Source organism: Lemur catta, chromosome 6, assembly GCF_020740605.2.
Source record: "Lemur catta isolate mLemCat1 chromosome 6, mLemCat1.pri, whole genome shotgun sequence".
NCBI lineage: Eukaryota > Metazoa > Chordata > Mammalia > Primates > Lemuridae > Lemur > Lemur catta.
This window is the reverse complement of record NC_059133.1, coordinates 51,088,410-51,112,343: the sequence shown is the minus strand read 5'-3', so window position 1 is coordinate 51,112,343 and position 23,934 is coordinate 51,088,410. Positions and strand designations below refer to the sequence as shown.

Sequence of the window (23,934 nt, the reverse complement as noted above, 5' to 3'; positions counted from 1 at the left end):
CTGGGCCCACTTCAGACTACCAAATTGCCAAGGTACCTGTAGACATGAGAGATTTGCAAACAGAATTGGACATAGACACCATATTTTTCTTTTTCTTTCTGTTTTGTTTTTAGGCAATGTATTTAAAATTATGGATGTTAACAAAGCTAGTATAAATTTTATTACTTTGTGAGAAGTCCAGTGAGCTTAGCTTCTCCCTGCCACTATCATTTAACTGTAAAAACACCTGGATCTAAAACGTGGGCTTAATTTTTCCCTTGGGGGGGAGGGGAGATTAAAAAAAAACAAAGAAGAAATCCCTCCAAAATTTTCTTTTCTAACAGCCTTCATTTACAAAAAAAATAGTAGCTAGTTTTAATAGCTCTTTTCTACCTGTAGACCCCACTCCTCCTGCATTAGAAGTATAAATCTGTATTACTTATCCAGAAACACTTGGGCTGAGGTTAGGTCCAAGTTGAGGGAGCCTGAGAAATCAGCAAAGGGAGGCTCTGATAAGACTGCACATTCTCTGCAATCCCGGTTCTTGGCACAAATGGTTTATGCAAGAGCTCCTGAACTAGTAGTAGAGCTCCCAGAGTGTCTTGGCCAGCGTGATTTTACCTGTTGGTGACCTTGATGAACACCATGGTCCCTGTCACTCCCTAAAGTACTATATATGGCCTAACTCACACATTTGGAGTACGTGTCTGGCCTTTGCTGTGTGTGAGTGTACAGTGATTTACATGCTTCCAGCCTGAAGCTTCCGGAAGAGGTGTAGGGCAGGGGCTGGGGGTGATAGGAGACAGGTGTGAGTGTGGTGACTGCAGAACTGATGAAACAAGGGTCAAGGGCTCATCCGGGTTTCTTGCTATGGGGCAACCACAGCCAAGAGTAACTCTGAGAAAGGAGTCTGTCCCCAGAGAATGACTAGCTGGTCGAACAGAGGCCCTGGTGGCAGGCCTGGGGCATGGTGTGCCTGGGACACAGCAGGCCTGGGTTACACTGTTCCTTGATCTCCATGTGCTTTGGTTACAGTGCACCTTATTCATGACATGCCTCTGTCACAGCACTCCTTGTGTATCATGTGCTTTGATCACTACTTACCTCAATTACATATGCCTCAGACTGGGCACATGTTGGTCAGAGTGCACCTTGATCACACTGTGCTTGGGTCATAATGCTTCTTGGTCCCCATATGCCTTTGTCACAGCATATTGGTCATAGAGCCCCTTTGACCCAATATACCTTTGTCATGGCACCAAGCCTTGGTCACTGAATACCTTGTCCATCACGAGCTTTGGTCACAGTATGTCTTGGCCACAGTATGTTTGCTTTCTCATGCCTGTGTCTATGTGGATGGGACATAGCAGGCCTTGGTCACTGTGGAGCTCTGTCTCCCTGTACTTGGGTCACAGAGTGCTCAGCATGCTTTGGTCACTACATACATGATGGTCACCATGTACCTGGCTCACTATACAACTGAGCCACTGTGTTCTGGGATCACGGCTCATGTGGGTCACAGCATGACTTGGCCACAATGAGACTTCTGTTTGCAAAGTAATAGTAATTGGAAATAATCTCTTAGAGTTTTGGTGCTCTCATGGGAGGTGAAAGAGAGGGATGAGATTCAAGAAGAAAACTAAGAAAGGCTTCATATAGTCAGTATCATAGGTACTCAAAATTATATCAATATACATAGTAAAAGAATTTGTGAGGGCATGCCTTGACGGATTGGCTGGGATGTGAACAAAGGTCGTATATACCATAACTAGGATTTGAAGTTAGCTACCAAAGGTTTTTAAATAGGGAGGTGACCCATTGAGATTTAGTTCAGAAAAATAATTTTGGTAACAGAGAAGACAATGAATTGGATAAGTTAAGGGAGGAGAGGACCAGTTAAGAGACAGATAAGGGTCTGAACTTCAGCTCTGGCAATGGGGTAAGAGGGAAGGCATGAACAGCCTTGAGAAAATTCAGGTGCAAAGTCAACAGGAATGGTGATTATTGATGATTAGACAAGAAAGGGAGTGCCAGAACTGGAACTGTTTTGGGATGCAGGTGGAGAAAACATAATCAGTTTAGCTCGGGACATGCTGGGTAAGGTGCATGTAACATTTCCGGGTAGTTTACTTAGAAAGCAAACATTTTAGAGACAAAATTAGTGCCAGTTACAACAAGGGCCTACTAAGCTACAGCATTTAACACACTGGTTATAAATGTATATTTATGAACCTGTCTCCTGTTCCACTGAAAATTAGAACAAGAATTCTTTTACTCATTTGCACAAGACCTGAGTAAAATATACAACTAAGTATGTAAAAAATGTTTGACAACTGAATGTTACCAAATTTCAACCCTGAGCTGTAGATAGGTTCAAATAAAGCCATATGAAGAATCTCAAAGTAACTACCAAAACAACTACAATAATCTCATGAAGGTATTAGCTGTTGTGTTCAAACTTGACGTAAGAAAAAAGTTAAATTTGTTAATAAAAGCCAAATTCAGCCATGAAACCCAACAAAGTTATATGAAAAAGAAAATAATTGTAGAACAAATCCAATAATTAAGTTGTAACTAAATTTAATTATAAATTGTTGTGAATTCCTTGTCTTATTCTTTAAAATGTATTCTTAAAAGTTATTTCCTAAAAAATGTGATTTTAGTAAAAAGCTACATGTGAATATTGGTTAAACTTTTCTTGTGTTCATGGATATCAATCATCATTTGAGAGGATATGGAATTCAGGATATAGAATTCAGATCCTTGACACTAAATAAAGTGAATAGGAATGGACAATGAATTTGCAATTTTGACAATAGTAAGAATAGACTTGATAAATTATGCACATTTCAATGTATAATAGACTTTCATGTCTTATCATGATAATATACTAATATCAAACATCTTTATCAAGACATCCTATCCAGTATTAGAGTTCTCCAAAAAAAAAATAAATGGTCTAAAAGATTGGGAAAATTCAGTAAATATATGTGGGCAAAACCTCTTCTCTATTAAAATACCAATGAAAATACTTTTGTGCCATTTTAGTTCAAACCTGCAACCACTAACACGATTTTAGTACTTATTATTTGTTTAAGAAATGCCTCATGGAAAAGATAAATTCTGGTAACTAGATATTTATGGAGTATCAAAATTATTCACGAAGAAACTGCACCTCTCTTTGAAGACTTGTAATTGTTTTTTTGGCAGGACATTGTGTTATTCAATGTGTTAATAGAATGCTGTCTTAAAAAGTAGTATCCTATTACACAAGTCCAATCATTGCAGATTCCAAGAGTGGAACGGACAGAGTAGGCATTTTGCAATGACATTTGCTTCTCATTCTCTTTGGAAAATACCAATGTAGCACATCTATTGTAATACTGGTTATAAATTACTTCCAATCATATTGAATTGAAAGGGCCAAAGCCCCTCAAGTGTGTAGAAACACCAAACCACTTTTATTTTTTCTATCAATCTTCAAAAAGTAGTATGATTGGATCTATACTGAAAAATAACTTCTGGTTCTCCCTCTGTAAGGCCGCTGTGAAACTAAATCATCCATGTTCCACAGATACTTAATTTTTATAAAATGTTGCCACAATAAAGGAATATTTCTTCCCCAATATCTTAAAAAACAGGATCATACACAGTACCTTATCATTAGTCTCAACAATGGAATGAAGATAAAAACAAGTTGTGTGAACGTCTATTATGTTATACATGAACTGTTCTTGTATCAGAAAGCATGGGAAGATTAAACTGAAAATTGTATGCATCTTTCCTAATAAATAAGCCAAGTGACTTGACATTTATCTACTTTTGGCTTTTTACCTTGAGTCTATTTTATTTTAGGATATTTTAATACCTACTAGATTCATTGTGTTAATTCAATATGGAGTCTCAGAATCTTACATATTCTTTTACCTGCAAATGTCAAAGAGAAATCAAGTTCCTCCACATTCAATGAAAATCTAACCCACAAGTTTCAGCACACAGGCAGAGTAAAAGGGTAAAATTATATTGATGTAGCATGAATCTAATTTTTGAATTTAAAGTGTTAATGATTTAAGCCTTTGTGTTTAAGTATGGAAAAATTAAATCCTTTAAAAGAAGTTCATAATCACTGAAAAGATCCCTATTGATGTTTGCTTCACATCTGGCAATAATGAAGACAAATTAACAATAAAATTTTGAAAATCTGGCAATATGATCAAGCCAAAACATATGAATTTACTTCTCTGTACTGAGTCACATGGTGGTCCGAGGAAGGAACAACTTCCTGTTTTGGACTTTGGCATCTGCATTGGAGGAAAATCTATTGCAATCTGGGATCCAGGCTTCTGGCTCACCAACAACAGAGCTCTAAACTCACTAAGCAAGAAAACTTTACCCCCAATATAACCTCTGAGAAGAATCTGCTTTTCTAATAGCTGCTTTCAATTTAGTTCAAAGAAATGACAATGGCATAATTTCACACCTTTCATGGTTAGATTTTAAAGCTTAATGTGCTATATTAACTCCTTTCATGCCAATTTAACTTATCTTGAGCAAGAGGGTTTTTCTTTATATATAAGAACAAGCATTTACTGAAGAGAAAAAACAATTCTATCACCTGAATTATTAAACTTGTTTGTTCCATTCAATTACTTCAAACTAGTTTTGAAAATATGATTATATTCATTTTTCTGTCATGTAATTTCTGCCAGTCATGTAATTAGTTTTCACCTAATACTGTTTAAAACAAATGTTTTAAATAGTTTTATGTGTTTAGTAGATTTGATAGTTTTTAATAAGTAGAGCTGTGATGACCAAACTAGGAAATACTTTGTTAATTCTTAAAGAATGTTGAATAGCTTAGAAGCATCATTTATATATGAACTGCTCATTCAGCAGAAAATCAGTAATAAGAGGAAAAAAATATATCAGCATCCCACCATAACCTGGAACAGTACATAAAAATTCTCCTCTGCTATAGCCATTTTAGATATAGAAATGTACAATAAACCACTTGTTTGTTATAATAAAAGACATGGTGAAGTGAAACTATTTAGATAAGCATGAGGTGTTAGATCACATCAGGCATTATTACAATGAAGGAAACATGGACTGAGCAGTGATTGAAACAATGGTCAGTACAATATTACACCAGACTATAACAAAAATCTTTGTAGAGTTAGAAATAAATTAACGTTATCTCAAATCACTGTTGCTTCTTGTTTACAATGTGATTTGAATCTGTATTACAACAATCCTGACAGGTAGGGAGAATGGTCATTTCTGCTTATACTTCAGTGGGCTAAATATAATTTTCATCAATTTGAGACATTATAATGTGAACTCATTAGGCCTAACGTGTTGAAAACAGTAAAAATTGTTATTGTATAAAATGGGCTTGGCATCAAAATGACACATTTTATTAAATATAATGTGCAAAATAAAATGAAGTAAACTCTATTCAAAAAAGATACAAGACAGGTATTATTTAAAAGGCTTTAGTACTTATTTTCAATAAAAAGAAATCTGGCATTATAAAAATACATAAAATAGTCATGGATTTATACCATTAATTTACATAAGATACTTTTTTTGCATAAAACAAAGTTATAAAGTAGTTTAAAAAGGTATTCTTATATGAAAGTTACTCCCAGTATAAAATTTTTATAACTTTTTGTAATTTTGGTGCATCTGTATAAATAAGGCATTTTATCCTTTTAAAATTTGTAACTCCACTTAAAAACATAGGATTCTCTTTCTTTTAAATAAAAGTTCACTTGAGGTAGTATGTTAAAGCTTTTCTTTGGTCCCATCCAGTCTATGTGTCCAAGTCAAAAGACTGAAAATTTGGAGTCCTGTAGTTTCCTAATGTCTGTTTATAGGTACAAATGTGATTTTCTTCCTGAAAATCTGTCCTTTCTTTTCCATCTTCCTCTGACTCAGAGTCCAAGTCTGGGGAAGAATAAGCTTTCAAGTGAAAGGCTCTTGGCTGACAATCTGATGGCTGCTGTCCCAAGCTTGAATAGGCATCGAGGTGAGGTCTCCTGAGAGGTTTTCCAAAGGTACCTAAAAGAAAGAATCCCCGTGAGCACATGGGTCCTTTTTCAAGCATGTAAGTCAACAAAACACACCTCAAACAAAGATGCATCTTACTCTGTGACCATGCATAACCGTTTTCTACAAGGCCACATGCGGGACACAGGTGTATGTATATCTGTGTAGATTACTTACAGAATGGAGCAAAAGACATTTGTACTCCTTATTTACATCCACTGAACGAATGCATCCATTCTTTATCACTTCTCATGACCTAGAGTAATAATTAGCCATGGTGCAATGAAGTTTCTAAATTTCCCCAATGTCAGTTCCCCCAAATCCTAGTTTTGGCACTTGAGAGCCCACGATTCTGTGAAGGGCATGTTGAATAGTAACATACAAGTTAATTGTGCCTGAATATAAAAAGTTTCTTTCAAAATAATCCTGTATCTTGCCCTTTCTTCATTAATTGTAACAAAATATTATTCAATTAACTCAAATGCGTGCCTCAGTCATACAGAACATATTACTTCCATTCTTTTCAAAAAGGAATATAAATACTTATACTGTGAACGAACATAAAATTTCTCAAAAGCTGGGCAAAATATTAAAATATTTCAAGATTCTACTTTTTTTTTTTTTAACACAAGGGAAGTTATGGCTCATTTTCCCATTTCTCTTCATTCAGTACAAAGGATGATCTCAGTTCTTCTGTCCCATTGTCCCCATGCACTAGACCAAATAATCTACACTCTGATCTTGGTGCCAGCCAGCATCTACCACCACCAACTTGAGCTTTAGGCTCCAGTGGTTTCCTTTGCCAAAGGTAGTCCAGCTTGTCTGACTAGCAGCGGTTGCTAGGTAGGATGCTGTTTTCCACCCTTCTGCTGCGGGTTCAGTTAGAAGCCACTAGACAGACCAAACCACAATTATGCAGAGCACACAACTCCACCCCAAAGACTGTGGGAGCCCAAAACCACTTTTTCCACATGGCTGACAAGCTGAGCTCCTAAGTCACTCCCCAAACTCTTGTCTCATAGTCAATGCCACACACAGTGCTGCCCAGAAAGCTCCCAAGGCTTAGTTATAGATTAAACACATCATCAAATAAAATCCCCACCTCTGACTTTGCTCTTAGAAACATTTGTGCTCACTGGTCACAGCAGCCATCACTGAGCAAGCACTCTTCCCCAGGGCAACATTCAGGCTCACACCACTTCCCCCAACACGCAACGTGGAGCATGGGTCCCGAGACAAGGTACCGGCAATTTAATAAACTCACCCATGAAAGAATTACTCGATGTAACTGATGCTGGCTCTGGACTTGTGCTAAAATCTAACGAGGACTTGTTTAGACACAAATTTTTCATTCCAGGTCCTTCATTTTGAGAGTAACTTGTGTTCAGCAGCTTCCTCACATGTGAAGGCCATCCTGGGTTATTCAAGCCCCGTTCGCAGGATTCTTCTGACGGATGAGAGCACGGGTAGCACTCCTTTTTCTTTACGTAACTGGGCTCGTAGTGCTCCATTAAAGCTGTTCTTGGATCAGGACTGCAACCTTTTTAATTTGGGGACAATATCAGAAGGAGATAACACTTAGCACTTTTAGAAATCTCTCTAGAATTGCAGTCCGCAATCCCCGGGCCTTGGCCCAGTGCCGGCTCATGGCCTGTTAGGAAACAGGCTGTGTATCACCACCTGAGCTCCGCATCACCTGCCCTCGACCCACAACAGCCCCCGCCCCTTGGTCCATGGAAAAACTGTCTTCCATGAAACTGATCCCCTGGTGCCAAAAACGTTGGGGACCGCTGCTCTAGGAAACAGAACAACACTCAGGCAAGAAAACCACACACCTGTATGATAGGCTTCAAAAGGATCTGAACCATACACGTTCCCCTTCAAATACACAGGGCCTGAGGATCCCAGAAAGGGACAAAGGAACAGATCCGTGGCAGCTTCCACATCAGCTTCACTGCTGTTGTCAATATGGCAGGTCCCTTTAAAACAGAAATCTCAGTCACTGAACCAATTCTATTCAAGTGCTACTCAACATTCTCTCCAATTTTGGTATTTTCCATTATTTACAGAATGGAGAAAATGTTATAGATGAACATTTGGCTAGAACATCATATAGAAAACAAACTGCAGAAATTTAGAGTAAGTTTTTTTTTTTTAATTTATTGAAGCCTATGGATTAGTAATTGAGTAAATTTGTTATAGCTCACTAAAAGAGGACTTGATTATAATCATTGTGCTGGGTGTGCTGACCTTGCTGCTGGTCCCACCCGGTCTCTGATGGAAACTGATCTGTGTGCGGATCCTACAGCCAAAGCAGCCATGGTTTGAACCACATACCATCAGCACTGCCCCTTCCTACAAAACATCACAGGTGACCAGAACCAGGGACTGGCACTTGACTGATGGCCTCTCAGATGAGCTTAGCCAAAAGATCATCTCGCGGGTTTTTGAACTAACTGACCCAGAAATGTTATGCCAGTTGGTAGTGGACACAGCAGTTGAAGGATAAATGATACTGTCAGGGTTAGAGATGTCATGATGGGCCACGTGCCTGGGAAACAGAAACTGGGCAGTCAGGGCATGGGGGTGTTCTGAGAGAGAAGTAGATATGCAGAAGGTGGCACAGTAATGCTGGCAGCCTCTAGTGCTGCTCTGGGAGCAGACCCATCTCTGGCTCCAGCACCCAGGCGGCGTGGCACTACTATGCTCCAGTTCTGTCCCTTTAGGTTTTCAGAAGTGTCTTTCCTGTTAATCCCATTATATTTGAACAAGCTTGGATCTCTGCTCTTTGCTGCCAAAAGGGTCTAACCAAAATACTCACTTTTACATTCAGGTCTTCTAACTCTACACCTTCCATGACTGACTCGTCCAGCACTTTGTAATTATGTTTTCAATTGTTTATCTCACCACTGAGTAAACTGTGAAACTGAAAATATACTTTCCTCCCAACTACAATGTCTGGCACAGAGAAAAGTCAATAAAAGCTCGTGGAAAAAGACGGTAAAACGTTTGAGAATAACATCGATGGCTTCCACTTGCTATGCCCTTAAATGAGCCAAGCACTGTGTACTTTTCCATTTCCATTTCATTTGTATAACCACCTAATTGGGAAGTACCGTTAGCCGCCCAACGGTACAGGAGTGGGTTTTAAGCCAGGTCTGTGCTCCTGTGTTATGCTGCTTCTACTGCTACGCTCAAAACCCTGCAGCATTTAAAGCAAGGGTCAAAGGTAGACTTCTCTAATAGAAGGACATAAACTGCGTGACTTTCAAGACCATGCATGAAATCAGTGAATGTCTTTTAAGGAAGGAAAACATTCAGGGCCCAAGAACATTTATGATGTAATGGAAATATTACATTGCATGGAAGAATTAAATTTGACTTAACCTATGTGCCTTTTACTGTCAGAAACAAAGATGTTTCTTCTAGTATTTAAGGGAAGGGTATAAAACTATATAATTTCAGCCTTGTTAGTGATCTTGAGCCAGGTCCTAAATATCAGTTGATTTCTTATGAAAATATCTTTTTTATAATTAAAGTATTACATCTGAGGAGCCTTCCACCAGATGATTATAAAACAACCACAGCCCATATTCATTTTAAACACTTACCACTATTGTCGTGTTGGGGTAAGAAAAATCCACCACCTGAAGATGTCACGAACTGGTGGTGGCTTCCACTTTCTGAGGAGACATACCCATCCTGTCTGTCAGCTAACGTCCCCTGAGAGGACAAATAACTCGGGATATCTGCTGGCAGGTTGGTCTCATCTGTAATAAATCAGCAACATTCTATTGTCCAAGAATGATCATAATTGTACCAAAGGCTTCTCAGATGAACAGTACAGACTATTTTGATTTCTGTATAAATCAAATCAAGCAAGATTTACTCTGGCAAAATCATCCTATTGTACAGCATTCAGGAAAGGAAATGAGGGCTTTGCTGCTCTGGAAGTCTTAGCTGATTTTCTACTTTATCACCTGCTGGATGCACCTCCCAAATTTCAAAAACAATAAATGTTTAGAAAGATAAAAACTTAAGAATTTTCATGAGACAGTATCTAGGTTCCTGAATTACACTTGATTTCTGCCATATTCCCTGTTTAGTACCATTAATATATATCTGACTTTGCAGATATTAATCAAGCCATAACTCCTCTCCCACTAATAACTCCGAGATGCGCACGCGCGCGCGCACACACACACACACACACACACACACACACACATGACAAAACACACGACTACTGTGGACAGTAAGCCTCGTACTAAGGGCTGTTCCTGGGTCTCCGTCACCATCTTGGTGAAGGAGTCAGACCGTTTTACTCTGTGATTTGGATTTTACCTAACAGCCAACAGGATATTCTCACGAGGTTTTAACAAGTATTAACTACTAATCTTTAAACATCACCTTTATTTGGGGCCAGAGTGTTGTTTTTAGCTAACCATATTTCTGCAGCTTGAAACAAATGAGTCACAATTCAGAGATGGAGTCAGACTGCAAGACACACATTCTGGAAGTATTTGCAGAACCACAACTACACATGACTGCCTCAGCCTGTGCCAAGCCCCTGTTTACACACCTGTGTTGGTAATGCTGCAATCTTCATTCCTCCGCCGTGTGTGGTATATGATGACCACCCACACGAGCGATGTGCCCACCACACAGCAGACCACGGCTATGATCACGACACCCACAGTGGCCCATCCGTCATCGTCTAATGATGGGGCAGTCATCTGAGGGGAGTCGCAGGTAGGAGTGGGAATCACACTGAGGCGCACATTGCCTCTCTCAGTGCCAAGGGTGTTGGACATCTCGCATGTGTATTTCCCAGCGTCGCTGACATCCGAGTCCACGATAATCAGCAGCTGGTTGCCTGCTGCAAAAAAGTGCCTTTCTGTTACCACCAAAGGGCTGTCATCCTTGGTCCAGTTCAGTCTAGGGGGAGGGCTCCCTCCAGCAATGCACTGCAGGACGGCCGTTTCTCCCTTGGTTACAGTCCGGTCTAACAGAGGCCGCAAAAATGATGGCGTTTCTGAAATGACAAGTTATGCTTTCAATTTCTTAGGTGAAATTCAGTTATCATATCATAAGACCTAGCATTTGAATTTATTCAAATTGAAACCTAAAATTTTATTCTCCCACAACTTCTTAGACATGCTTTTTTAAGGGCCTAAACATATACAACATTTGAGATTTCATTATTCTGCTGTCATTTACTCAGAACACCAGTTAAGGATAATATTTACTACTTTTTTGTCTCAACCTCCCTCACTCTTGCCAAAATTAGAAAACTGGTGGTGGGTGGGGGATGGGGGAAGCAGAACCTTTTTTTAAAAAATCGAAAGCATAAAAATAATTTCAGGCACAAGATGATGGATAAAATATTCAGAATGCCTAAGTTCTTAAAATAAAACTTTATAGGGCCAGATGCCTAGGCCTATACAAAAATTCTGACAATAATTTATTTGTATTATTTGGTATCTTAATAGGTTACTTTAACTCTTTCCAAGATACATGAATGATAAATGTGCTCAAATTTTTAAAAAGCATTTGTTTATGTAAAAGATAAAAAAGAACTCTGATTTCCAGAATGGTATGGTAGTCTGAGAAAATAGAGTAGGTCCTTCCCAACGTGTTGCTACATTTATTTTCTTGCATGTTCTTTATAGTGTTAAGACTGTTTGTAGAGACTGCACATAGAGCGTAGGAGGGTGACCCCTTCAAAAGGGGAAGCATCAAAGCTTTTACTCATCCCCTCTCCTTGGAATGCAGGGGCGGATTCATCTCACCTGCCAGACTTTAGGATGGAAGGCACTCATCGACTTCAAAGCTTCTAAGAGGCCACTTGTTCTTTTTAGGGAATGGCAGTGCCCTAGTGCGCTACGGATCTTCATCTCTCATGCTCACAACTTTTGGCACTTGCGGCCTTTGGGTGAACTAGTATCTTCAAGACTGATTTATACCACAGAGTCCTAAAAAATTCACCTACCTAGGACAGTCAGAGTAGCATTCGCAGAAATACTTCCTGCACTGTTTTGAGCCGTGCAGCTATACACCCCGATGTCCTCTATCTTCACATCCACGATGAAGAACACGTCGTCCTCGGGCATCACATGCATGCGTCTCTCCCTTGCAGCTGGGAAGTCTGTGCCCCCATCCTTCTGCCAGGCGATCTGCGGGGCCGGGTGTCCCACGGCAGCACACTCCAAGCGCGCCATGGCCCCGGCTCGGATGGTGAGGTCCATGGGGGTCTTGGTGAAAGAGGGAAGCACTGAAACCAGAAAAACAATGCGGACATCAGCCCTATGGGATTTTAGAAGTTCACTTGCCTTCCCTTTTATTTTTTCATTTGACACTTACAAATGTCCCTAACATAGGTAAGACAGGGGTTATTTCCAATATCAAGACAAGGAAACTAAAGTTGAGATGGAAAGATTAAAAGACTTGCTCAAGGTTACACAGATACAGAAATGATGGAGTCAAGATGAAACACAGGTCATCCAATCCTTAGACTGAAGCTCTTCGCTGTTTTCTGGCCACCTTTTAGATTCCCCAATAATGAACTGTGAGATCCTGGGCATATCAATTAATCTCTTTGTACCCTGACCACTCACCTCATCCCTGTTTTTTAAAGTCCCTCCTGGTGGCTCTAACATGACTTGTGTTTTCTCCTACAATTTAAACTCAAAACTGTTCTATGTGCCAGGCCTCAGAAATTATTTGTGGAGTGAATGCATTAATAAATCATATCTAAAATATTCTCTCATGGCAAATACAAATAAAGGACAAAGTGGTGAGTATCCTACAGTGAATTGTATGCCTTCCACACAAAGCAAACAATGATACACTTTCATTAATAGCAGCTAACACAGATTGCATTTACTGAGCACTCCCTGTATTCCAGGCATTTTGATAAGTCCTTTGCATACATTATTTTATTTAATGATCATAATACCTCCATATGAGGTAGGCCCCTTTATCTCTAATTGTCAGATGTAGAAGCGGAGGCAGACAGACATTCTGTAACCTGCTGAGAGTCACACAGCCAGAAGCAAGACTGGAAGGACTCACACCCAGATCTCTGAATTAAAGACAGTGTGCACTTAACTCTATACTTTGTGGCCTCCCACATCAGCATAGTACGTGGTGAGCTCCCAAAGAGCAAAACCTGTTGGGTTCATGTCTGTGTCACCTATCACACTGAGCACAGTGTCGTCAGTACAGTAACTGCTGGCTTAGACACAGATAATCAAGAATCTTAATTTTGTGGAGCGAGAAGTGGGAACAGGAAGAGTCAGGTGGGGAACTGTCAGAGGAAAGGATGGGGTTAAGAACGAGAGGGAGAGGAAACCAGGTGCTTTCTGTTTCTAAAAGCTGTCTTTAAATGCTAAAGGAAAAGTCAGATCACATACTATTTACTGTAAGCTTGGCTTTGACAGAGTAGGATGAGCCGAAGTGATTGGAGATGACACACTGATATTTCCCTTCACTGGCAAATTCCACATTGTGCAGTCGAAGAATGGTGGTGTACTCCATCACCTCACCACCTTGGGCCCGGAGGTGTGCATAATTTTCCATTTCAGCATCATGGAGTAGTTCATTGTCTTTTTTCCAAGCAAAAGTCATTGGGGAGTCACTGCTGCTGGCAGCTGAGCAGATGAAACTCAAATTGGAGCCTTTGATTGCCGACTGTGTTTCTGGCTGAACCGTGATCTGGGGTTTGGGAAAATCATCTGTTCAAAATGGAGAGGAGGAAACAAAACCATGTTAAGGCTCAAGAGTCCAAATGCTGCTCAAATTTGAACACCAAGAAATGCAAAACAAATAGCTGCTTAGGCTTTACCATTTCTGTGTGCTTTACAGGCACACTAGAAGTCCCAGTGTTGAAATGATACCTTGGGAGAGTGTTTAGAAAGTAACTCATTCATTTCAGATAGATACAGAGACCTACTTATCAATCATTATTATCTGAGAGGAGATTTATTTTGGAACTATCAGAAAAGGCATAGTTTATTCCAGACCCCTTGTTCTTTGTATAAATGTAAGAAGACAGCAGTTAAAAAACTTCCAGGCTCGTGGATCATCATCTTTAAATGCTACCATCAGAAACCATAACTGTCCCTATGTTCTCCATAAATAAGGAAGAGCAAAATTAAGAAATCAAACACCAGTTGTGATTAATCAATATCACTAAAGATAGCAATTAACACCCCATTTACCAAAACCAGAATCAATGTGAAAAAGCAGTAATTCAGGTAGAGCCAAAAAAAGAAAAATCCTGTAGCAAACAAAAAAGCATCTCCGAAACTAACTGTAAAACACTGGCTTCGGCCTCGAGTTTTGAGCAGCCAATCAATCATGCCTCTGTGCTACCCTGTCAAGGCTACGTTATAATTAGTGCTAAGCAACTCTTTCATTCTAAACAGTTATTTTTAGCTCTCTGTTACTTTTTGGAAAAGTTTACCTTTTTGAACTTTAGTTTCTCAGAGACGGTCTAAACTCAGAAGGAAACATCTTGGATCTATCAAAGTGTATTATTTGGGTACTCTGAAAAAATAACTAGGGTGTAGGGGATGCTGTGATAATGCCAACACTGCTATATTTCAATGCCATGCCTTCATGCTGTCATCAAGGTGGTTTCTTCTTTTGTATTATTCTAAAATTCTCATCTGATAAATCAATGTTCAGATTCACAATAAAGTGAGGGAAAGAAAACTATGGATACTACATACATATGTCTCAAAGTAATAGGGAGTTCATATCCTAGGACTAGAACTGTGAAATAAGGACCATGGGAAAGGAACAGCACAGGCCCTTACAGATGAATGCCAAAAGCTCATTCAGATCCAAAAACTACATCAGAGGTTTTATTTCCAGAAACTGTTGGCTCTGTTCAATGCTGCAATCTAAAAAAATACATTGTAGACAAAGCAATTTTAAGTAAATTTTCAAATGCCCATGTAAAATAAGGTTCTTAATATCTGAACACATACTTAAATGTAAACAAATTTTGGTTTTATATTTTATACACACATTTATTTTTACAAGGGTCTCCACTGCAGCTAATAGTAATAGCAGTGCAGTGCAGTAGACAGAAAACTGCACTAAGAGATGGAAATTTTTTCTTTTTTAAAATCAAGATCTGCTACTAACTAGCTATGTGAACTTTGGGTAAGTAGACTTCTAATGCTGAGATTCTTGGATGCTAAAACAATGGACCTTAAAATTATTCATGATAAATTCAAATGTCCTATTACTTGTAATGCTGTACCCACCAATAGTTAATTTTTTAGGAACCCACAGATCATTAGCTAATGATTTTCTCTTTCACGTGAGCCTCTCAACAAGCCCCAGTGTTCAGAAGAGCAGATAACACAGTCCCTATTTCATGCACACAGAGATTAAGATGTAGGGAATTTAAGTTAAATGGAAGGGCTGGGATGATCCTTCGGTTCTCCCAAGATCCAATTTCATTCTCTTTCCACCAAACCACCCTGATGCCAAAACAAAGATGAAGCAATTTTAGAAAACTCTCTTTCCCATCTGTAAAATTAAAACAATCAGCAAACTATAGATCCATTTTTTGTCAACCTTGGCAGAAATAAAACCTTTATGTAAAAGAACATAAATCTATTCAAAACCATTATTTGGATAAATTGGGAGGAAAAAAAGAATGAATAAAAAGCAAGGGCAATACGTATACTTACCACACACAAAGCCATCTGGGCTAACAGCAAAGATACTTCTTCCTTTTAACAGCTGAGGATGGGCACAACTGGCATTTACAAAGGTCTGAAAGTTGTTTTCTGCCACCCACTGCGGGAGCCATTTCAGTTGGCAATCACACAAAAGGCTTGATGTATTTAAATGCCTGAGGAGAGTAATTACATTCAATTTGTTCTGTATGAAATGCAGATTTCTACAAGTAAACCAAACCCAAGTAAATAGTAATAAAGCAATCAATTTGGAAATTAAATACACATATCCTATGTAACAAATATTCTGTAGTCCATCTTAAAATGCAAGAAATGATCTTTTTTTGTTGGTGTTCTTATTGTTCCACTGAGACAGAAGTGTTGATACATCAAAAATATCTTGCAACTAAAAAATGGCTACTATATTTAGGCACTGTACTATATCTGGTCCCACAAATTTAAGTTGCAAATTCAAGACAGAAAGAAAAACCTCCTGATGTTAACAAAGGAAACAACTAACAAACTCCTTTTGTTTTCTGGTATAAAAATTAAGTAATGTTAAGAATGTGCTAGACACTTTTCATAGACACATAATCTAGGATGACACCATATCACCATATGATAGTTTTCCCCTCTATGCTTTATTTGAAATTCTTGGCAGAAAAAGAAAAGCTTACAATTGTTGAAGTTTCTTCATTTGTGAAAATGCATTGCCTTGTAAAGACATGATTGCGTTGTCACTCAGGTCTCTGAAAGACAATTGAATCAAATGCATCAGAGCAAACTACGGTCATTTCGTGCTTTCAGGCTAAGTCTGGATCCACAGGGCCAGCCCTATTCACAAAGCTCTGTGTGCTGAAATACATGAATGGGGCAACTGCGATGGAATCCACTACAGAACATGGGCTGAAGAACGAGAGTATCTGTATCAGAGACAGGTTCTGCTACGGTGGAAGTGTTTTACTTTATCCACTTACAGGTTATTTGACTCATTAGGATGTAAGCTATGCTGCTATATTATTTTATTGTATCTCTCATTCAAATTAGCAACTATTAGTAACATTTAAATACATAAATAAAATTCCTCATTAATTATGCTTTTTAAAAACATCATTTATACAATACTTTCTATGATAGGTACTCAGTTAAGTGATTTACATGTATTACTGCTTTTGTTCCTACAGCAATCCAAGAGAAAATTACTAGCTAGCTCAGCACAAAAGGGGAAGGTAAGAGTTGAAACAATCATTTTCAATTCCAAAACCTATGCTTTTTAACCACTAGCCTACGTCTGCCATGCACGGCTCACTAATGTGAAGGCAGGAAGATGTTCAGACAAGATGTACTTGTTAAAACAAATATACACTTCAGACTGGATGTTTATACGACGAGAGAATATTTGGGGCTGCTTTTCTTTTTAACTAGCAGATATCAGCAGTTTGAATTAAAGTATTCACCACAACGATGACTACTCTACTCTGTCTTCCTTTGCAGGGGTCAGAGTACACAAAGGCGATATTGAGACAAGAGGCCCGCAAAGAAAGAGAGAACCAGACATGGGTAGAGAGAAAGCTGGGAGAGTCAAGGGAGGTTTAAGGAAACTGAAGCAGAGATTAATACTCTACTGATCCAGTAATTCCACTTTCCCAGAAATGGAATGGGCCAGATGACAAACCCCTTTGGCTAGTTTTCCTTTGAAAATAATCTGTTTCAGTAAGTACAGCAACATGGGTCCGCCTTTCCAAAACTCAGCTTTGCACAATCATCCTAGTACAACGTGAACTGCTGCACTGTTAGTAAGGTTAGCAATCCAGATCTCCCTCAAACCGGTGCAGTCAGAAGATGACAGGGTGGTTTATAGATAACAGCTAAATCTTCACCCTCATTCTACAGCACAAATAAGAACACAAACTAAATTGTAACTTATGCCCAAGTCAATAGACAGTAAAAACTTTTGGCTACAAGCATTCTTTAATAGAGTAGACACAGTATATTATTACTTTGTACAAGTGCTAAGCAGCTGGTTGGGTAAATAAGTCTAAACATGGTGCCCACGCAGGGTCTGACACCTATGAAGGTTACCTAGTTTTCCTCTCCCAGTAGCTGACAATTCCTAGTGGCTGAGATCCTCAGTGTCATTTCAGAAATGTGTGCCAGGAGTGCCTAGGAATGGGGGCAGAGATCACCTGGTGTGATGCAGGGACACTGTGAAGGCAGAAGCAGCTCTGGTTTGAGTCCTGCTTCTGCCAGTTGCTAACTGATGGGTCAGTAGGAAAAGAAAACAAGAAAGAGAACAATGGAGCGGATGGATGGGACATGTTATAATTAGACAACAGCAATAAAAAACTAACAAAAATTCTCGAAGTTGTATTAAACCCTCCATATGTCAGTCACTCTTAGGCATTGTGGGGAGTTGTCTCTTTTGATCTTTAAAATCCAAGTCATCATCTTAACTGTCCAGTGGAGTCAACGAACTCTAAGGACCTCTGCTTAGCTTAAAGATACTAATTGCTACTGAATAGTATTCTTGTAAGGATTGAATGAGACAACATATATAAATATGTGGCATGATGCTCAACATGTAGTGGTTGCACAATGTGTTTTTTTAATTAAATATATCACTACTTGAGAATAACAAATAAAAGCCCATTAACGAAATATAGCAACGTCCTTAAACACAAAAGAAAACATATACCTGTATACTTCCATATAGACAGGTAAATAGGTAGGTAGGCAGACAGGATCAGAAAGAGATGGAGAGATAGATGATAGGGAGATGTGTAAATATATTTTATGGTACTGGGAGGATGCCAACAAAATTACATTCTAGTTTATCTTTCATGACACATAAATAACCATCTTTTATTGCCTTCAAGGTAACTAAATTTCAGCTACTCACAGATGTTCTAATGCATCCAAACCAGTGAAGGCTTTTTTGGTAATAGATCGTATCCGGTTTCCCTGGAGTATTCTGGGAAAAAAAATTATGTTGGAATAGTTAATTTAAAAAGCCATTTTGGGGGTGGAACTCTCATAATCAGAATTGCTTTTTAAATCATTTGTGAACAATTCTATTTTCTTCAATTAAATATATACCCTATGAAAATCTATTCACACCATCTATTTCAATAATATAGTTTAAAATGGTTTGCAAAGCATTCAACAAAGGGCCCAACAAAAATAGGTATTCAATAAGTTACTCTGCTGATTAAATCAAAACACTGTTTTTCAAAGTCCTTTTAGGAATAGGCAGAAACTTTATCTCAAGCAAATTGTCTCAGAACTCTAATAAGGAAAGCAGATGATGGGGGATCCTTCTCCTCTGTGGATACCTTCATCACCCACAGGAGTCTGGGGCTATATGGAACTCGACTTGGAAACTGCTGGCTTAAAATGTGTGACTTGGCCATCTGCAAGACTATTTCATGCCTAACTGTATTTTCACCCTGTATCACTTGGAACCTACTGTGGCATTATCAATGGACACTAGATCACTCCGTTTAAAGGTTCCTGTGAGGTGTGTGCACCAGTGAAGATTTCAAAATATTGAAGGTGGTAAGTGCACTGCCTTTTACATATGATAATCCCAAAAGTCTAAGCACGCAGAATAGTTAAAAATTCTTATCTAGATATTAAAATAAGTTACACAAATTAAAGTGTTGAATAAAAAGCTTATATGCAAGGAAGAAAAGCTAATTAACATACCTCCTGTATAACGGCACTCGTCTGGGGAAAGGACAAAGGGTCACAACCAGACTAAGCACCTATTTCTCATTTCTTAATAATGCCAACTTGTGGAGCTGATTCCAAGGAAGACAGAATTTTTAAGTCTAAGAGTGAGCCACGTTTAGGAGGCAAATCATACTCACAGCCGCCTCAGTTTATCAAGCCCAGAGAAAGCACCATTCATGTCTTCAATAGTCCAGGAAATTTCGTTGTTCTTCAGATCCCTAATTTAAAAAAAAGTACTTATCTTTAGAGAAATGCTCAGAAAACTAAGATGACCCCCCAGGTGGCACACCATTTGTAACAAATTCCTCATCCTTCTCTGTATCGCCTCCACCCCTTCCAAAGTAATTGAAAGCTTCTCTCTTCAGCATAACTCTTACACCCTTGCCCAGCTCCCTCAACAACATTTTAAGTTTTTGCCCAAAATCAGGACAGCTGACTCTGGCTGTATTAATTCTTCTATCAAGATGACTCAATTCTGAAAGACTTGAAAAGTATGAAAAATATATTAAACTTTAAAACCACTGCTCCAACCACACGAGCAGGAGTGCGCCAAAGCACACAGCATGTCTTTCAATTCTGTAATGCTTCCAATAGTGAACGGAGCAGAAGTTTCTGACAGAGCAGAAACCAAAAGCCCATTGCACAACATTAAGTTAACATTTGAGAGATTTTTCAAAGGTCAGTTAATTCAACTCTCTCTTCTTTCTCTTAGGACAGAGATCAGGTTGTAGATGTAACTGGCATGATAAACAAGTATCTTCCCTGACTGTCCTTTGTACGTACCTTTTTTTTCTGAGTAATTCTTAATCTGTATTTTATAAAGAAAAAAACTAGTGGATTTAAAATGGTTTCCCTCTTAAGCAGTTACCAACTTCCTGGAGATCCTAAGAAGGCTAATTGTAATCACCAAAACAATCTGATCACTGTCCTTTTTAATCCCTTTACGAAATACACATGGATGAAATGGATCCATTTTAATCAAACTGATCTGGGAAAGATTAAGACACTAATTCAGAGGCTGTATACATTTCCTTGACAACAAAGGAAATCTGCTTAGAGAAAAGTGGGCACATTTAGGAACCAATTAGGTTCCTGTACTGAGAGCAAAATGTGTAACTTACAGAGTCTTTAAACTGGAAAGGCCCCGGAAGGCACAGTCGGCAATGTAGCTGACTCTGTTGTTCCCGATGTGCAGTGTATTTAGTAAGCTCAGGCCAAGGAAGCTTGAATCATCTAACCTCGATAAGTGGTTGAAAGTTAGGTCCCTGCAAAGAAAAAAGGAATAAAAAAATAATAGTAATAGTTTTAATTTTTCAATTCAACACAATGATTTGTTTTCTAAAAGATAGGTAAATACATGTAAGCTACAATAATCCTTATTTTAAAATTCTGCCTTAATAATACTCAGGTAAACATTATTTCTAATCTCACTAATTTAAAAAAATTCTTCACGTGAAAATAACCATCATTGCTTTTGTCAACATAGCACAGAACCGAAAACAGCAGAGCTGGCTTCAACTTATCAGAACAAAAATATGACTAGGTTGCATGTGAACAAAGCTGTCACCTTGGAAACTTTGTTATGAAAATTTCACAGATCAGTGGTAAGAAGCTCATGCTCTGGCATGATCCCTGCTCTCAAACCTGAGGAGAATAAAAGGCAACTCACAGCTCACTGAGCTTCTGGCAGAACTCCCAGGCATCAGGGCTGATCCTGTTGATGGCATTTTGGCTGAGATGAAGTTCCTGCAGCATCAGCAAGCCGTAAAGCCAACCTTTGGTAATCTCTGTTAGGTTATTATGGTCCAGCTGCCTACAGTTACAATAAGAATCAAAAGCAGAAGCAAAAGTTCATTATCTAGTCTCTTCAAAGGGGACATATGACTACAACCTACTACATATTCCTATTATTACTAGATGTTTAGCTTTTGTAATATAAAGACATGGGCGAAAAAAATAATTATAAAGTCTTATAATTTATGTACTTATAAATTCTCAATTACATTACCTGAAACAAAAGTGAATATTAAGTTATGAATGAGACTGTGAATGATGACATTTTAACAGAAAATTTCAAATAAGAGCTACTGAATGTTCACTGACTATTCCATGATCATACTACCTGAGTGGGAATGGCGATAACCCACACTTACAAAATTTCCATGTTGCTCAGCCCCCAAAAAGCTCCATCCATAAGTTTCGTTACTCCATTTCTTTGCATTTTCAGAGACTTCAGAGCACCAAGCCCTTGGAACGTGAGTCCATCTACGTTTTTAATCTTGTTCCGGTTCAGTTCGCTGCAATGGATATCACAATTAAACAGTTAGCTCAGATGACAAATTCTGGAGGTGGTAATAAAATGTGTTGCTACCACAATATTAAACCAGTCAGTATTAAATTACACAGAATGTTTTAAATTTCTAAACATTTTTACTGAGAAGAATTTCAATTTATCAGCTGTGAGTGAATTTCCTTCTGAAATGTGTGATGTATTTTTGGAATAAGAAAATATTAAAACTAGACTGCAGTTTAACTTCTAAACCATTGTCCATTCAGTATAGAAGCAAATGAATTAATATTTGTTTTTAAATAATCCAGAATGAGAATATTGAATACTATGCTAAAACATAAGGTCCTGTTCAAACTGCTTACAAAGTTGGTTTTATCTTGCACAATTCTTTTCAGGTTTAATGCCTTCTCTTTAAGGCAGCAGTTTTCAAACTTGGTTGCACACTGGAACCACCTTGGGAGTTTTAAAAATTACTGAAGCCTGGATCTTACTCCCAGAGGATCTAATATAATTGGTCTAGGGTGTGGACTGGAGATTTTTTAAAAGCTGCCCAAGTATCTGTAACGTGCAGCCAAGGTTGAGGACCACAACTGCAGAAGCCTGTTCACAGATCATTCTACCATTAATAACGAGACAGTTCCTTACAGCCACTTAAGCTATCAGAGCCTCCTGGAGGTGCTGGTATCATTCTCAGAAACCACAGCTGTTGAGCCTCCACACGATTTCTTTGGTACCACAATGGCACCTCTGTAAGGAGGTCATTCAACGATTATCCTGTTCACTCTTTCAAGTAACAATCTAACGTGTCTTGTCAGGTAACAGCTGGCACGAGGTAACATTTAAGGCTCTTTCCAATTTGGAGATTCTACAACTCCAGCTCTCCAAGGAAAGGCAGCCACATCCTTGTTTCCAAACTCCTTTTGCCACATTCTGGATTTCAAGGAATAGACATCAAGGGTACGGAGGAGGTGAGGAAGTAATATCTATTAATAAGAGGCCATTTACTTACAGGTGTTGCAGTAGGGGCAATTTAAACATCTTGGGTGGGACAGCTGAGATTCGGTTCCTGTTCAGCTTCAGCACTAGGAGTGTGTTAGCCAAATTGTCAAAATACCCAGGTTCCACTGATGTGACTCGGTTGCTGTTGATATACCTGTTCAAAGTTTGAAGATGAACTTCTCTGATTTCTTTGGAAGGTAAAATACATGCAATCTCTGCATTATAAAGAATCTCTGGAGAACCTAACCATCAATGGCCACTTAAAATAATTACTGTTTAGGACCTTGTGGGCAAACGGTGATTAAGATTTACACATATTTCTGAGGAAAATATGATTGGACTATTTAAAGGTTACAAAATTGTATTATGGATGCCTATCTACTTTTTATGAAATTAATTATTACTAAAACACAGCAATGGTTTGATTTTGAATTTTTTTTTTTTAAAAGAAGCAGCACTTTTTACACCCTATAGTTTTTCTAACAAAGACTGTCTAAATTTTTGTAATCCAAAAGTGTAAGAATCAAATGAAGACTGTGATTGTTGGGGCTTACAGCAAATTTCAAGTCAATCAGTTACATTTTGGATTCATCAACAGTAAAACAGGCAGAGTTTATGACATCTTAAAGTTTTTTTTCCCATTGTAACAATATTTTCATTACAGGTGAACATTTTTGTTACAGAAAACCTCACTTACAGATATTTGAGTTGTAGGGGTGGAAATGCAGTCTTAAGCTCCGAAATATTATTGCTACTCAAGTCCAAAGTTTCAAGGGATTGAAACTCTTTCAGATGTTCAGGTAATATTTCAACAATCCTGTTTCCAGCCCTAGAATTAAAAGATAACACAGATAACAAGGTTAATAGTACAACAATCTGAATGGAGAAAAATATTTTCCATTCCTAACGTGCTCATCAGAAATATGGAAAACTGACTGATCCAAACAGTACTTTTAAAAGTTAAACAGAAATATCATGGCCACTTTAATTTATTCATTAATTTATAAATCATTAATATTAGAATATATGAAAAACCTTTCTATAAAGGATGGGGTACTGTGTAGCACTTAAAGGTAACTTTGAATTTTCTTTATCCTATTTTTCTCAATAATTATTCCTTCTCATTTTAATAAATGACATTTTATATGACATGCCCAGCACTGAGTTGGCATACTAGGCACTGCT

The 23,934-nt window shown here is 38.3% G+C and overlaps 1 protein-coding gene across 2 annotated transcripts in view; it reads right to left on the bottom strand.

Annotated features, from left to right (window-relative positions):
• Positions 1 to 5,380: 5,380 nt before the first annotated feature.
• LRIG3 (leucine rich repeats and immunoglobulin like domains 3) overlaps positions 5,381 to 23,934 on the bottom strand; it is a 45,318-nt gene continuing 26,764 nt past the window's right edge. Inside the window, exons 4-19 of one of the 2 annotated variants that reach the window (XM_045553472.1) lie at positions 23,447 to 23,578; positions 22,760 to 22,903; positions 21,614 to 21,757; positions 21,130 to 21,273; positions 20,582 to 20,725; positions 19,598 to 19,678; positions 18,628 to 18,699; positions 16,406 to 16,477; positions 15,741 to 15,904; positions 13,446 to 13,766; positions 12,023 to 12,304; positions 10,613 to 11,065; positions 9,642 to 9,800; positions 7,866 to 8,009; positions 7,295 to 7,570; positions 5,381 to 6,042 (exon numbers count right to left, since the gene is read on the bottom strand). In XM_045553472.1, coding sequence (XP_045409428.1) covers positions 5,795 to 6,042; positions 7,295 to 7,570; positions 7,866 to 8,009; positions 9,642 to 9,800; positions 10,613 to 11,065; positions 12,023 to 12,304; positions 13,446 to 13,766; positions 15,741 to 15,904; positions 16,406 to 16,477; positions 18,628 to 18,699; positions 19,598 to 19,678; positions 20,582 to 20,725; positions 21,130 to 21,273; positions 21,614 to 21,757; positions 22,760 to 22,903; positions 23,447 to 23,578 — 2,980 coding nt within the window. In that variant the 3' untranslated portion in view covers positions 5,381 to 5,794. The remainder of the gene's footprint in view (positions 6,043 to 7,294; positions 7,571 to 7,865; positions 8,010 to 9,641; positions 9,801 to 10,612; positions 11,066 to 12,022; positions 12,305 to 13,445; positions 13,767 to 15,740; positions 15,905 to 16,405; positions 16,478 to 18,627; positions 18,700 to 19,597; positions 19,679 to 20,581; positions 20,726 to 21,129; positions 21,274 to 21,613; positions 21,758 to 22,759; positions 22,904 to 23,446; positions 23,579 to 23,934) is intronic. The other variant, XM_045553473.1, reaches the window with a different exon arrangement.